The 14,177-nt window shown below is 47.9% G+C and overlaps 1 protein-coding gene across 1 annotated transcript in view; it reads right to left on the bottom strand.

The window, feature by feature from the left end:
* The window catches only part of GIGYF2 (GRB10 interacting GYF protein 2), a 1,757,193-nt gene that overhangs the window by 1,667,998 nt on the left and 75,018 nt on the right, over positions 1-14,177 (bottom strand). The window contains exon 2 of the mRNA XM_078666006.1: positions 2,291-2,410. Coding sequence (XP_078522132.1) covers positions 2,291-2,331 — 41 coding nt within the window. The 5' untranslated portion in view covers positions 2,332-2,410. The remainder of the gene's footprint in view (positions 1-2,290; positions 2,411-14,177) is intronic.

Genomic DNA, 14,177 nt, shown 5'->3' with positions numbered 1-14,177 from the left:
TAAAATGACCCCCACTTTGAACCAAAGCTCTGATGGCATCAAGCAAGCGAAGCGGGTGAGCTCAGCCTCCCTAGAAAAGAGCTCTCTTGTCTCTTCAATCCAAGCACTGATCCATTCATCCTTTCACCTTTCCATCCTCCCGCTGATATCTGCCATTTCACATTTCCATTGTCATCCACTCATTAGCTCTTTCATCATTCAGTCTTTCACCATTCCATCCATCCACTGGCTATTCAATCCATCCACATTTCCATCATCTATGTATGCAATGCATCCATAAATTCATCAAACCAAACATCCATTGTTTGATTTACTGATCCACTAATACTCATCCATCAGTTTATTCTTATGTCCATCCATTCATTCATTAATCCATCCAATTAGATTTCTATTTACAATGCCATCATTCCTCTCAAACATCCCTTTTACTCTGCCATCCTTTCACCCACCCATTCATCCATCTGTCCTCTCAGATTTCAGTTAGTTTGCTATCCTTTCACTCACTGATCAATCCACCCCTCCATCTTCTAGGATTTGCATTGACAATCGCTTTACTCATCCATCCTCGCATATAATCATTTACTCAGCAATCCATTTGCCTAGATTTCCATTTACTATGCCTTCCATCTGCTCAGATTTCCATTTACTCTGCTATCCTTTCACCCGCTGATCGATCGGTCCATCCGTGGATTTCCTTTTACTCTGCCATTCTTTCACCCACCCATTTGTCCTCCCGCTCAGATAGGTAACATTTACTGAGCCATCATTTCACACATCTACCATCTCAAATTTCACTTTATTCTACTATCCTTTCACTCTTGATCCATCAACCTATCCATCCGGTCCGATTTCCATTTACTCTCACATCCTTTCTTCCACTCACCTACCCATCCTTTTATCCACCCTCTTTTACCCACCCACCCACTTATCCATCAACCCACTCATCCTTTTAGCCACCCATACATCTATTTTAATCCATCCATTCTAATCCACCCACCCACTGATCCTTTCAGCCACCCATCCATCGATTGATTCTATCACCCACTCACCTATCCATCCATCCCTTCATTTCATCCACTCAAACCCAATGATTCATCCGTCCATTTAACAGGCCTTCTTTCCTTTTTCTATCAACCCATCTATCTTTCTATTATCGTTAATTAAGAGAGGTTATCTTCCAAGTTGCAGATAAGAGAGGCCCATAAAGAACCCTATCCCAGCTGTAGTTGGTCAAGTGGGAGGTTTCACAACACTCCTGGCTGTCCATCACCATCACTGTTCAGCCAAATACAAACATCACCAAACGAAAAGGCATGGAATACCTCAAGAGATTGGTTACACATTACTGGACAGTACAATAATATATTAAAATCACTGCAGGTCCCAAATAGCTATACAATCCGACCGCTTCTTTACATCTCACACAGACACACTGACCTGGGATAATAATAAAAATGCCCATCCCTATAGATCTTTCCACTTCTGTCTCCCTCCTACCAGGTCTGCTCAGGGCCACAAATATAAACAAAATATCAAATTGGACAACCCAGTGCAATAACCAGCAAAGCAGACTATCATGGAAAAAATATAAAACTCCCTGCAGAGCTGTACAAAGCTACCAGCATACTTAAAACCATGAAACCGCATCAGTCACTATCACTTCATCAATTAACATACTACTATGCCCCATAATACGCTAAAACGCACCTGGGTGTTCATTGTGCACAACATGGAAACACTTTTTAAAATAAGATTACAGCAAAAACATCCTTCCAACCAAACACATACTACATGGTATAGCATGCTACTCATGTAGGCAAGCACTTTAGCACCCCACATATGGGTAGTAAGCGCAATATAAATGTTGCAATACAATATAAAGGGCACATTAAGTATGGTTAATGCATTTTCTATCAACTTATTAAAAAAATTAAAACAGGAAACATGTGAAGGAACACAATGATAGTGATACTGCCCTGCACCTACTGCTTGCCTTTCAACACGGATTCAAAATCAACATTACTTCTTTAATGTTAGGGTTCTTCTACAGCATACTATTGCCATTTATACTTGAATATACTTAGTGCCTCTAACCTTTGTGAGGTCTCAAAAGGTTAACTGCTGATGCTATATAAAAATCTATTCCCAACACATCACTGTTTTGATAGAAAGTAGATCCAGAGAGCCATTCTGGTGTGCTCTGAATCTCACACAAACAACAAAAAAATTTACACTGTCACGGTTAAGTAGGACTAGATGGTGGGGTTGCGGTCAGCAATATGAGACTTACCATTCTGGCCCAAAGTTAAGCGTCTGAGTTTCTCCAGCCATTCTGCTCTTTTATATATATATGTATATAAATATATACTTTTTAAAGATAGATTTTTTTTATATTACACTGAAGGAAAACCTGCAAGAAAGAAAGAAATATTGTTAGAAAATAGTGTTCAAAGTTTTGTATCTGAAGACAATTAAGCTGTTAAAATGGCAGGCAGGATACATAAAGAACTTTTAAATGGGCTATGTGTAACATGCCTCTAACCTTGTCACAGAGGTAGTATAGAATTATCCCAAGGGGGATACAAATACTTCAGCAGGGTAGTGCCAAATGCCTTGACAGGGCACACATTACCCGGCAAGGGTAATATCGCAACAGTAGCAGCACCTACAGCATGCACCACTATTTTATGACACAAATAATGGGTAAAAGTGGTGAACCATAAAGCACCACAAAACCATAGTTAAACAGAGTGAATTTCAAGAAAAATAGGAGTGATAAAAGCTGGTCTAATTTTCTCCCTTCTACACATGACACTGCAGGGAGGTTTGAAAGTCAACTTTTCAGAGGGGAAGGAAGTAATGTGAAAACCTACAGCGATTAAATAGGGGCAACTGTTTTCAATGCACTCTAGCACAGGGCCGTTCATTTATGACTTCAAAAAAGTATTGTATTGCTTTCTTAATTATTTAGAGCTTTCCTACACCTTGCCAGGACCAAAGCATCTAAATATTTGTCAATTGCCTGCTCTCTATGTATCATTACATAGCATTTAATAACCCTGCCCATGTAGTCCATTGCAATGTGCCTTTCGGGTGCGAAGTGCTACTACTGTGGTTTAGAAAGTTTTCAATCAGAAAGCTCTATTCTGATAAAATTGTAAAAAGGAAGTGGAGAGACAGGATAAAGAAAGAGAAACATACAAAGGTAAAACTAACAGAAATATGTAAACATTGGTATAACAGCACAAACCATTGGCAGACCACTGCCAGTTTACAAATCCATAACAGAGCAAGTGAACAATTAACCCCTTCCGCGCTCATGACGAGCTCAGCTCGTCATGAGCTACAGCGCTCGTACGCTGATGACGAGCTGAGCTCGTCATGTAACGCGGCTTTTTAAAAACCGCCGCGCACAGCGGGAAAACCGCTAGCGCGCATGCGGTTAAAAAAAACAATGTACATTGTCTTTTCTACAAGTCCCATCGGAAAATGCAGAAAATATATAGAACTGGCTAATCAAAAGATAACAAAATTAACATCTGAAGCATTATTGTTGTGTTTACCATAAGCACAGAAGATGATGAATATCTTGCAAGTTTCCTAATTATTGTGCTGATTGTATGCAAGAGCGGTTTAGCAATTTAAACAACGAAAAACAAGAAATGGGAATAGCTTTGGCTTATATATGAACATGTCTTTTCAGTGACTGGTGATTTTGGCACTCTGTAAATCATCATACATGCACTATGTTCCTCAAACTTGCATTTATGCAACTATTTACCTACAAACGCACTAATTTACTCACTCAATCTAGAGCAACACACACAAGTAGGAAGCTGGCTCTTTATGTGATATATCAAAAAGTTGACATATCATATAAATTGTCCAGGGGTTCCCTTATGAGTGGACAAGGGCTTGCTATGCAAACCCAAAGTGCTCTATTACGGGGTAGGGTCATAGAGCAGCCTTTGGCTTAACACAGAGGAGCGCAAAACATTTGCAAATACACACAATGATTCATAAATGACAAAACTCAAGAAGGAGATCCTTTGGGACCTTATAAATGTTTAGCCATGCAACAGTTGTTGCACCAATGATATTGTGCTGCATAACTAAATACTTTTAAGGTCCCAAAAGCGAGACCTATTGCCTATGCCAATGCTCGTTAAACTTGGTAACACTGTCAGGGCATTGGTTACAACGCATCAGTACCAGTTTGAAACCCAAATATTGCAATAAGGAACAGAAAGATGGCAAGCCCAGCTTTGAAAAGGGTCTTCCAGTGCGCGGCAACATGTGTCGCTGCATTTTAGTAACTTTAACAGTTTGACCTAGAACCATTTTTTTATTTTATTAAAATCTCCAGTTTATGCGGCAGATGATGGATTATGTGGCAAATGTAGCAAATCTAAAATCATGCGAAAATTTTTGAGGCCACATTTTCTTTCGCATTATTCCAGTGGCCCAGCTTGTAGCACATGAACAAGGCAGTGTGAGAAAGTGGGAAGATCTAGAGAGCCTGAGTGAGGAGCACGAGTAATATGGGCAGTGTGTATGGAGCAAGTGGCACAAGGCTGGGGGTATTCGAAGCATGGTAGTCTAGTCTAATGCCCCCAAGCGGGCTACCCTGTGGTGGGTTGATGGAAGTAGCTGGTAATGGCATTATGTTAAAAGAAAATGAAATTGAAAAACTTGGGACTGGCTCAGATTGCATTATACATTTAAAGAGATTCAGCTTTAAACAGTAAAAAAAAATAAAGAATGGTATATGTAGGCTTTTGAAAACAGCAAGACGCATCACAGGTGCTTTAGGTTCTGTGGCAGTCTCTAAATAATTTCTTCATTCTAGATGTTTTCCTATATGTTTGTAGAGGATTGGGGGGGGGGGGGGGGGAAGAGAGGGGTGGGCAGCCTTAGGAAGTACATATAGCATAATAAAAAACATTCAATTTGATTTTCTCCCTTCTATTGTGCTGTACGATTACCCAAGCTGTATTTGCTAACCACTGCTTTACCAAGCTCAATCAAGCGCACTATCCACTTGCTTGCGGAAGGAGGAAAGTTGTGAGAGGAGGTGCAGGTGTGGAGCAGATACCCAACCTCCCCAATGCTGAGGCAAAGGGACACAAGGTGGACGCGGGCAACCCATAGAGCCGGTGCTGTCTGAAATTACTGAATCAGCAAGAGCCCGGCCGTTGGCCCAATTCGGGTTCCACCGAGGTCTGGGCAAAGTTGGGTTTGGTGGACAGTTTAGAAAGATCTGGCAGATGCTGTGCTAGGCTGTTCTGTTAGGGGCCACACGCCCACCTGCAGCTCATCAAGCTTGAAGCCCTGATGTCTGATGCCATGTCGTGCAAGGGCCTGCCTTGTTGCCCTGCCACCTGTCACCCCCAAATAATAGAGGGGCGAGGCAGAAGGAAGGGAGCAGGGTAATGGTGTGCCCCTCGCCTCTCTCTGCTTTCTCCACTGCGCTGCTCTGGCTCAGACGCCAGCTCCAGTTTTTTACTCCACCTCCTTTTTGCTTGCTGTCAGATACACGCTTTTATTGCTTCCGTTCAGTTCTGACAAAGACACACTCCTCCCGCGTGTTACCAATCTCCATCTTGGAACTCAGAGGAGGTAACCTGCCCTCTAAAGCCCTGGGCTAAGGAGAGCATAAGGCATTAGACAAATGTGCTTTGAGGAAGCCCACCACTTCTGCAACACAGGTTGCAAAAACTCTCCCCTCATTAATATTAAAGAGCAGATCACAATATGATAGGCACAGCAGACTGAATGTGTTTGCATTCTCTACATGTCAACATTTTTTAAAGACATCCTGTGGTTCTTTAAGTTGAAGGTGTGGTTTTAAAAAACAAGGCAGGGAAGACATCAGGAGGGAGCATGCTGTGGACCCTTGTACCACTGCATGCTCCTGTCGTTCTCGAAAGACAACATTTTCTATTGGGATGTTGTCCTGTGGGGGCAGCATACCCCATGTAAATGAGTTATCACAATGGAGGTTACAAACCACTGGCACATACTGTTGCAATTCACAACAAGCGCGGTGCAAACGCACTGCAAGGAATGCGAGGTATGCAGCTGGCACCCGGCCGCGCTGCTGTTCGCTCCCGAGCTCCCTAGGCCAGGGGAGAGAGAAGGCGGGACATGCACCCACCTTTAGCCAATTGCATGCTGTCTTTCATAGAAAGACGCACGCAAAAGCCAATAGTGTGAGCAACAAAAAAAAAAAAAAAAGGACATGTTCGTGGTGCTCAGAGTTAAAGGTCCTTACTAGAAGCCTCGCAGTGAAGCGCACGTGCGCTAACTCAGACGAGACCTAAAAATACCAAATACCTTTATATATGATTTGCCATCTGAGTAAAATCGTTCAGGTAAGTAATTTTTTTAATGTAAATTCTTTTCACTTTAAAAAGTGGACAATTTCTTCGTTCTGCAATGTTATCCTATGGAAAGCAGAACAAGTTCTGCAAACGACTTAGAGGAACAATCTCCAGGAGTTCAAGTGAGTGGTGGGCAAGGTCCAAGGCAACACAAGCAGCACACCACCAACGGCACGAGGGGGGCCCGGTGCAGGGTTCAAATCAGTGTCAGGAGTCAGGGGATTCGATGGGGAATCAGCCTAAGTAAAGAGAGGCTGCAGGCTCTGGCTAGAAAGCAAGTCGGGATGAACCAGCAAGTGGGCTCAGGCCTTGCAATGCATGAGGACGGAGGGACACCTTTGGTCCTCCTCCCCAAGGCCAAGGGGCGATGTGAGCAGAGGTGTCTTTAGGTGTCTGCTTTTTTCCTTACCAGAGCAGTCACAGTTGAGGGGGACAACGTGCAGAGGCTGCAGGCGATGTCGGGGAGTCCAAAAGGAGTGAAACCAAGATGGAGTCAAGCTCTGAAGGGCTGGGGGACCTTGTTGACACCGGTGGCCAACTTCAACTCTGGCAGGAGGCGACGGGTGCAGTGGTGACTTTCGCTGTTGGGTTTTGACAGTTCCGGAGGCCTCAGAGTCTTGTCTTTTGTAGTTTTTTCAGAACAGGTCTAGTGTTCATGGGTGGCCTAGAGTCTTTTTCGAAGGCAGGCAGTCCTTCCAAGTTTCTGGAGTTACAGCTGATGGTCGAGATGACTTTGGCGCAATTAACAATGAAGGATGCAGACAGGCTGGCAGGGTTGGCACTAGGTCAGCTGCTGCTTCTTTTCTCTGCAGCTCTTCGGTGCCCTCTCTTAAGTCGTCAGGATCTACTTCTCTGGTGCCAGGGCCCCCCTAAATACAGAATTTAGGGGAGTGTAGGGTAGTTGGCAATGGGCTACTGACCCTTGGGGGTCACTACGCTCCCATATGGCCACTTCCTGTGAGAAGTAGGCATAACTCCGTCCCAGAATTCCTAATTATGCCATCACAAAGATGGCTACTTCTGAAAATTGTGTCCACCTCACAGTAGCCCACCCTAGGGGTGGTACTAGCATGGAAGGGGCACGCCTACCTGACTAGCTCATTTTCCTGCCTGTCTAGACGCGGGTGAGGAAGGGTGGCTTCCTCTCCTGTGAGGTGAGCCAGATTCGCATTCCAAAGGCAGCAGCTTCATTAAAGCTCATCGGTCCAAAGAGGCTAATCAGCATGTCATCATGTGGGAGGGGGTGTTACGCCTTCTTCTCAGACAGGCCTTTGTTCTGGGTCTCCTGAGAGCAAAGCCTCTCACCCTAGGAGGTCAGAACAGTGTCTCGGGTGGCAGGCTGGCAGAAAGCAGTCAGCAACGGCACCAGAGGCTGGTAGGTTTTCAGGGGGCACCTCTAAGGTGCCCTCTGGGTGAATGTATTGGTAAATCAGACACTGGCATCCATGTGGGTTTGCCAATATTTGATGTTTGATACAAAACATCACTATTTTTAGTGAAGCCATCATGTAGCTGGGAAACTTGTTTACACCAGTGTTCAACATATGTTTTAAAATGGCTTCTCTGGTCACTTGTACTGACAATAATAGGACTGACAAGAACAGGGGCATATCTGCTCATTCAGGTATGCCCTCACATGAAATATTGAGCAACCTGCCTTAGGGTTGGTAGGCTTGCTGTAGGGTAGACTAACACATATGACATTCAGTGGCAGGAGACTTGGCACACAGTGATGTGCGACATGTCGTATATTCACTTTTGTCTGCACCAAGACACAGCCTGCAATGGCAGTCTTGCATATGTTTGGTGAGGGGCTCCTTAGAATGGCACAATTCATGCTGTAGCCCTTAGGGACCCTCTTTTGTACCTCAGGCCCTAGGTACCAGGGTACAATTTACTAGGGACTTACAGAGGGTGCTAAAAGTTTTGCCAATTGGGGGAACAATAGTTCAGTTTTGGAACGAGGCACTGGGGACCTGGGTAGCAGGAAACCAGTGAACTTTGTAGAAATCACATCTTGTACCATGCAAAATGTGGGGGTGAGCATGTCAAAAAGGGGCACTTTCCTACAACAGAAAAATCTAGCAAGCATATGCAAAAAGTATTCCTTTAATCAAAGTACAAAAAAATAAAATAATGCTGCGGTCTAAACGTGACGGGTATATGCTTGCAAAATAAGTAAAAATTAAACTAGCATCAATGTTTTTAAATTCCAACATGGTCAACCAGTTTACAAACCATGGCAATGGCAAAACATTTATGCATTATGGAAAATACCATTCCAACAGGTCTCCCATTTCAGAAGCAGTGGCTGCACCAGCCTATCGCACATATCTTTTCGCCTTTAACATAGGTTTCTCATAATAAATTATAACTTTTCAGAATAGGGGGGCGCTAGAGGGGGGCAAGCAAGATGGCCGCACTTACGTAAGGGCTCTTGCTGTTCGGGCCACCATCCGCCTGATATCTGCCGGAACAGGCAATAGAGTACTGGGAAGGATCGTGAGGCGGTGCTGCAGTGTTCTGGAGCAGATATATCTGCATAGATGCAGCAGTGGCCCGAGATTTCCATGCCTTAACCCGGAGCTGGGAGCCACAAAATGGCAGCGACCACGGCAGATTGCTGATTGTAGCAGGACGAGGCAGGCTCTAAGAGCAGCAGAGAAGGCGTTGACTGCGGCGGTCGGGTGGGGGGGGGGCGTGGCTGCTGCCCACCGCCCGGACTCGTGATCGTAGCCTTGTCCTGAAGCCGGACATCGCCGGGACGGGAGGACGCCGCCGCAAGGAAAGCTCCAGTAAGACGCACACTGCTGACTGAGCGCGGTCTCATGGAAGCAGGGGACCTCCTGGGCAGCCTGGCTCGGAGCGCAGGGAGCGGAGAGAAATCTGCCTGTGCTTGGCGGGTGAAAAGGGCCCGGTGCGGAGTAGCGGGGGCGGCGATCGGCGGAGACTGCTGCGGCGCCCTTCCTCCCCTGCGGCATAGAGTGAACCGCAGAATACCGACGAGCCGCTGGAGAGCCCCGGAGGAGCGGAGAAAGCAGCGCTGAAGAAACCATGTGGGGAATGCTTGGGCCCTGACACTTGCAATGCCCTGCGGGGGGCCTGGCTGATATCGCTGAGGGACAAATGAAAAAGATTCCCCACTGAGGCATTACGGGCCGGGAAGCCTGGACCTGGCTCTGTGGACCCCCCGTTTTACCGTGAGACTGCCCCCTGAGAGGGTGTTAGAGAAGTGTGGTGCCTATTTCGGGCTGGGGGTGCCTGCTTGAGGGAGTCTCTCCCCACTGCTGCGCAGGGAGGCTGCACATGCATTATCGCCACTGAGGGGCTGGAAACTGTAAGGGGACCCCCACCCCCACCTTCTGGAGCTCCTCATGAGACCTTAATTGAGCTACAGGCTGCTAAAAATGACGCTGGTGTTGAGAGCGTGTTAGCTGGACGCAGGCCTGGGAGAGGAGGAGATCTCTCAAGGCGGGTCACTGCTGGAACTGAACAACAAATAAAGAACCATTACACGCAATACACTCAGAGAATTGCGGAAGCGACGATCAAGGACGGACCCCGTCCCCCTTGCTTCGGCATAGTATCGCGAATCCCAGCACTCTGAGATGTGGAAGCAGGACGGGCGCCAACCAAAGCTGAATTTTGACACACGAAAGGCCACCCGCTCACAAGCAGAACAGGAAGATGACCACCCGGAGTCCGAGGCCACCTGCACTGCGGATTTAAAGGAACTCCTGCTCGTCATGCAGTCCAGCCTGACCTCCATCGAATCAAAGATGGACTCCATGAATGCATGGCTGGACGGAGTCATGCATAGAGTAGACAAACATGAAGACCGGCTGATGGAGGCGGAGCGCCGTATCTCGGATCTAGAGGACACCGCCACTGCTACCATGTCTCGAACATCTGATATGGAGAGGGTCCTCAAGGTCATAGCAGCTAAGAATGAGAATTTTGAATCCCGCTCTTGCCGCAAAACCTCCGAATTCTTGGCGTATCCGAGACTACAGCTACTGGGCGGATGGAGGACTTTGTTGAGCGTCTCCTTATAACGCTGTTTGGAAGGGAGGCCTTCTCGCCTGTCTTGGTGGTGGAGCGGGCGCACCGCTCCCTTTCTGCACGACCTGTCCCGGGAGCTACTCCCCGGCCAATCATAGCCAGGATGCTAAATTATCGGGACCACAACACTGCCCTCCGTCTGTCCAGAGAACATGGGCAGCTCCGTTTTGAGGGTATGGGCATCTCTCTTTACCCGGATTTTACCATGGCAGTGCAGGGACAGAGGAGAAAGTTTATCCCGGTCAAGAAGAAATTGCAGCAGCAAAATAAGTCCTACGCTATGCTCTTTCCAGCACGGCCCAAAATCACACACTCGGGGAAACAGATGTTCTTTACTACCCCACAAGAGGCACAGGACTTTCTAAAAAGCTTGCCAAAGCAGCCGCCGGGCCGCGCCTCTCCTCCCCACCGCCCGGAAGAACATGGCGGCGTCTCCGACAGAGTGAAGAAATGCCACACCGGCCCTAAACTAATCATTGTATGGCGGACAGGAAATTGCTGCTACGATATGCCCTTTTCTGGATGCATCCTCTTTGGCATAACCGATGGGCGCGGAGGGGAAGACCTGAGACAAAGACACTAAGCGTGTTGTATGTATGAACTCCTGCTGAGCGCTTCCCCCCCCCCCCCCACCCCACCAGCACCGCTGAGACTACAAAGCCCTGGAGGGGACGGACTTGGTAAGTTCTCGGTCCCAATATTGTGACCTGCAAGCTAGTAATGACTGTCCTGAAGAACGCCTATATCCTTGCACCTGGTCACCGAGTAAGCCATAGACTTAATATACAAATAGGCACGAACTGACTGTATAATGTTGCCCGAACACCCTCGCTCCTGCGAGGAGGCCTTGGTTGTCCTCTGGAACCCACCCATTAGGCGAACCCTACCTCTTGTTAGAATATTTGGGCGGGGAGGAACAGTTTTGGTTGTTTGATTTTCTCCCTCAGTCTTTCTGTTTTGAAGGAAGTTATGGTGTCTCTCGAGGCACAGGAATGTGGGGTGGGAGGGAGGGAAGGGGACCACGGCTGGTTGGGGGATGGCCAACGGAAATTCCTTCTACGACATCACAAAGATGAGGAGATAGTAACAGCGCTAATACAGCTATCATCTGGAAAGGCGCCGGGCCGGATGGCCTGCCGGCGGAATTCTATAAAACCTTTCATCATCTGCTCATCCCGATCTTGCGACACGTATTTGAAGAGGCCAGGGAGTCTGGAATTCTCCCCCCCCCCTCTATGCGAGAAGCGCACATTATCTCTATACCCAAGCCAGGTAAAGATGCTAAATATTGTGATTCGTACAGGCCCCTCTCCTTAATAAATGTGGTTGCGAAGATACTAGCTAAATTAATTGCTAACCGTATTAGCCCCCTGATGACCGGGCTTTGTACCTACTGGAGGCATCTCCCACAATCTGCGCACACTGTTCGCACTACTGCAGGACAAGGATCCGGAAACAAACGCTGCAGCAATATTCTTCGACGCCACTAAGGCGTTAGATTCCCTGGAATGGGACTACCTTGCCTTCGTGCTGCAGCGCATGGGGTTTCCTCCCCCCTTTCTGGCCTGGATCAACCTGCTGTATTGAGGGCTGCAGGCACGGATCCTTATTAACGGTGTACAATCGGCCCCCTTTGCGATCACCAGAGGCACTAGACAGGGGTGCCCTTTGCCACCCCTTTTATTTGCTATTGCCATTGAACCGCTGGCGGCCACAATCAGACCACATCACCGGGAGCACGCCCTGATCTACCCAGAGAGTCAAATTTTAATATCTTTGTATGCGGACGATCTGACGAAATATCGGAGAGACCCCGACATAAGCCTAAACCCAATCCTCCGTATACGGATACTGTTTGGAAGGCTATCGGGAAGGTGAATTGGTGAAAATCCCAGATATTCACCCTCACTGACTCCACCCCGCATTTCGAGCCGGACTATCCACTGGCTTGGTGCGCACTCAGTGATGTACTTGGGCATCCACATTTCCCGTTGCCGCGAAGAACTGATGAGACAATTATGGCTGTGTACTGGATCAATTGACGGACAAAATAACTAGATGGATAGCGATGCCCTTATCCATGGCTGCCAGAGTGTCTTTGATTAAAATGGTGATCTTACCTAAGCTTCTCTACCTGTTTACCAACATACCCTACGCTCCGAGCCGACACTTTTTTAATAGTATTAAATCACCGCTGATCAGGTTGACATGGGGCGGGAAGCAGCCCAGACTGGCTTGGGAGGTCCTTACACGCCCCTTTGACGCCGGGGGTCTGGAGATCCCAGACTTTGAATTAGATTTTATCTGTGCTCAGGCTCACTTTGCGGCCTACTGGATACACCCCCCCTACATGCCTAATCTGGCAGTGGAAGATGGACACATGGCTCCCACTCCTTATTTGGCATATTTGAGCGCCCCCTGGGTGCCTAGACACCTGCACCACCCGCGCTTGGCAGGACCTGGCGCAGAAGCTCTAGAGCCCCTTACTATACTCACCTTTGGCACCTCTGCGGGGAAGGCACGATATGCCTGTTACACAGGAGGAAGGATGCTGTCGGATGTTACGGAGGCTGTCTAGGCTCAATTGGGGGCAACTGTATACACAAGGGACTCTTTGCACCAGTGACGAGTTTATTGGTACCTCCTCCCCTACCCCGCTAGAACGCTTCTATGTGTGACTCAGGCAGGACTTTCAGGCCCTCGCGCCTTGCTTCCCACTCGAACTGCCCATCATGGCCCCCCTGCACGTCCTACTACAGCAGGAGGCTCCAGAGCATGTAGTATCGCGACTATATTCCACTACACAGAGGGAGTGGAAGAGGGACCCCGCCCTGGCCAGGACCATCTGGGGACATGGGACACTACCTCATGGAAGAACAGCGGTCCTTCTGCTGTCGGCAGACTGGAGAAATCTCGGCTAACAGCAGATTACGACACATACATTATAGATATTTACACCAACTTTATTATACACCTGCCCGCCTGCACCGTCTCCGTCTCCGTCTCTGCGATACTGACCGCTGTGACCGATGTGGAGCCAAGGGAGCGGTGTTTGGACACCTGGCCTGGTATTGCCCACTAATCCGGAAATATTGGGGGGAGGCCCTTAGCGCATTGGACGAGATGACAGGGGTGCACGTGCCTGTGTACCCAAGAGCACCTTGTGGTGCTCTTGGGGTACACTGAGCAGCTGCCTGTTAAGATCCGAAAATACACTTCTCTATCCCTACTATTAGCAAAAAGAAGGATTGCCTGCCGTTGGGGGAAGAGGCAGAGCTCCAAAATTTAAGGAGTGGCTTAACAACTTTATACACTTTCAAGACCAGCTACACACTTACGTTGAACTGATGCCACCTACATCGCGCCCACTGGACATTTGGGCCCCTCTGCAAACTTACCTCCTGAAACATACGGATATTGATGACATGCACCCAGACCAGCTGCCGAGGGAGGCGGTCGCACTGGAGGGGGTGGAACACCGAGCAGAGGGCAGCTCATGCGATATTGGAGATGGCATGCTGTCTGGCGCTGCACAATCGGGGGATTTGGGAGCGGCGACGGAGTGGGATGGGGATACACGGGGGAACAGGGCGGGGATGGTCAACCCAGAGGCAGACCAATGGCAGGTGAACTTTGGCTTTTTTACGTTTCTAGGGGTATTTACGTTGGCTAGAGACCTGAATAGTTGACTGAATAAATTGCATGTCTTCCTAACACGGCCGGGCCGATTGG

Source organism: Lissotriton helveticus, chromosome 11, assembly GCF_964261635.1.
Source record: "Lissotriton helveticus chromosome 11, aLisHel1.1, whole genome shotgun sequence".
Lineage (NCBI taxonomy): Eukaryota > Metazoa > Chordata > Amphibia > Caudata > Salamandridae > Lissotriton > Lissotriton helveticus.
Note: the sequence above shows the minus strand (reverse complement) of the source record. Positions and strands in the feature narration are given on the sequence as shown.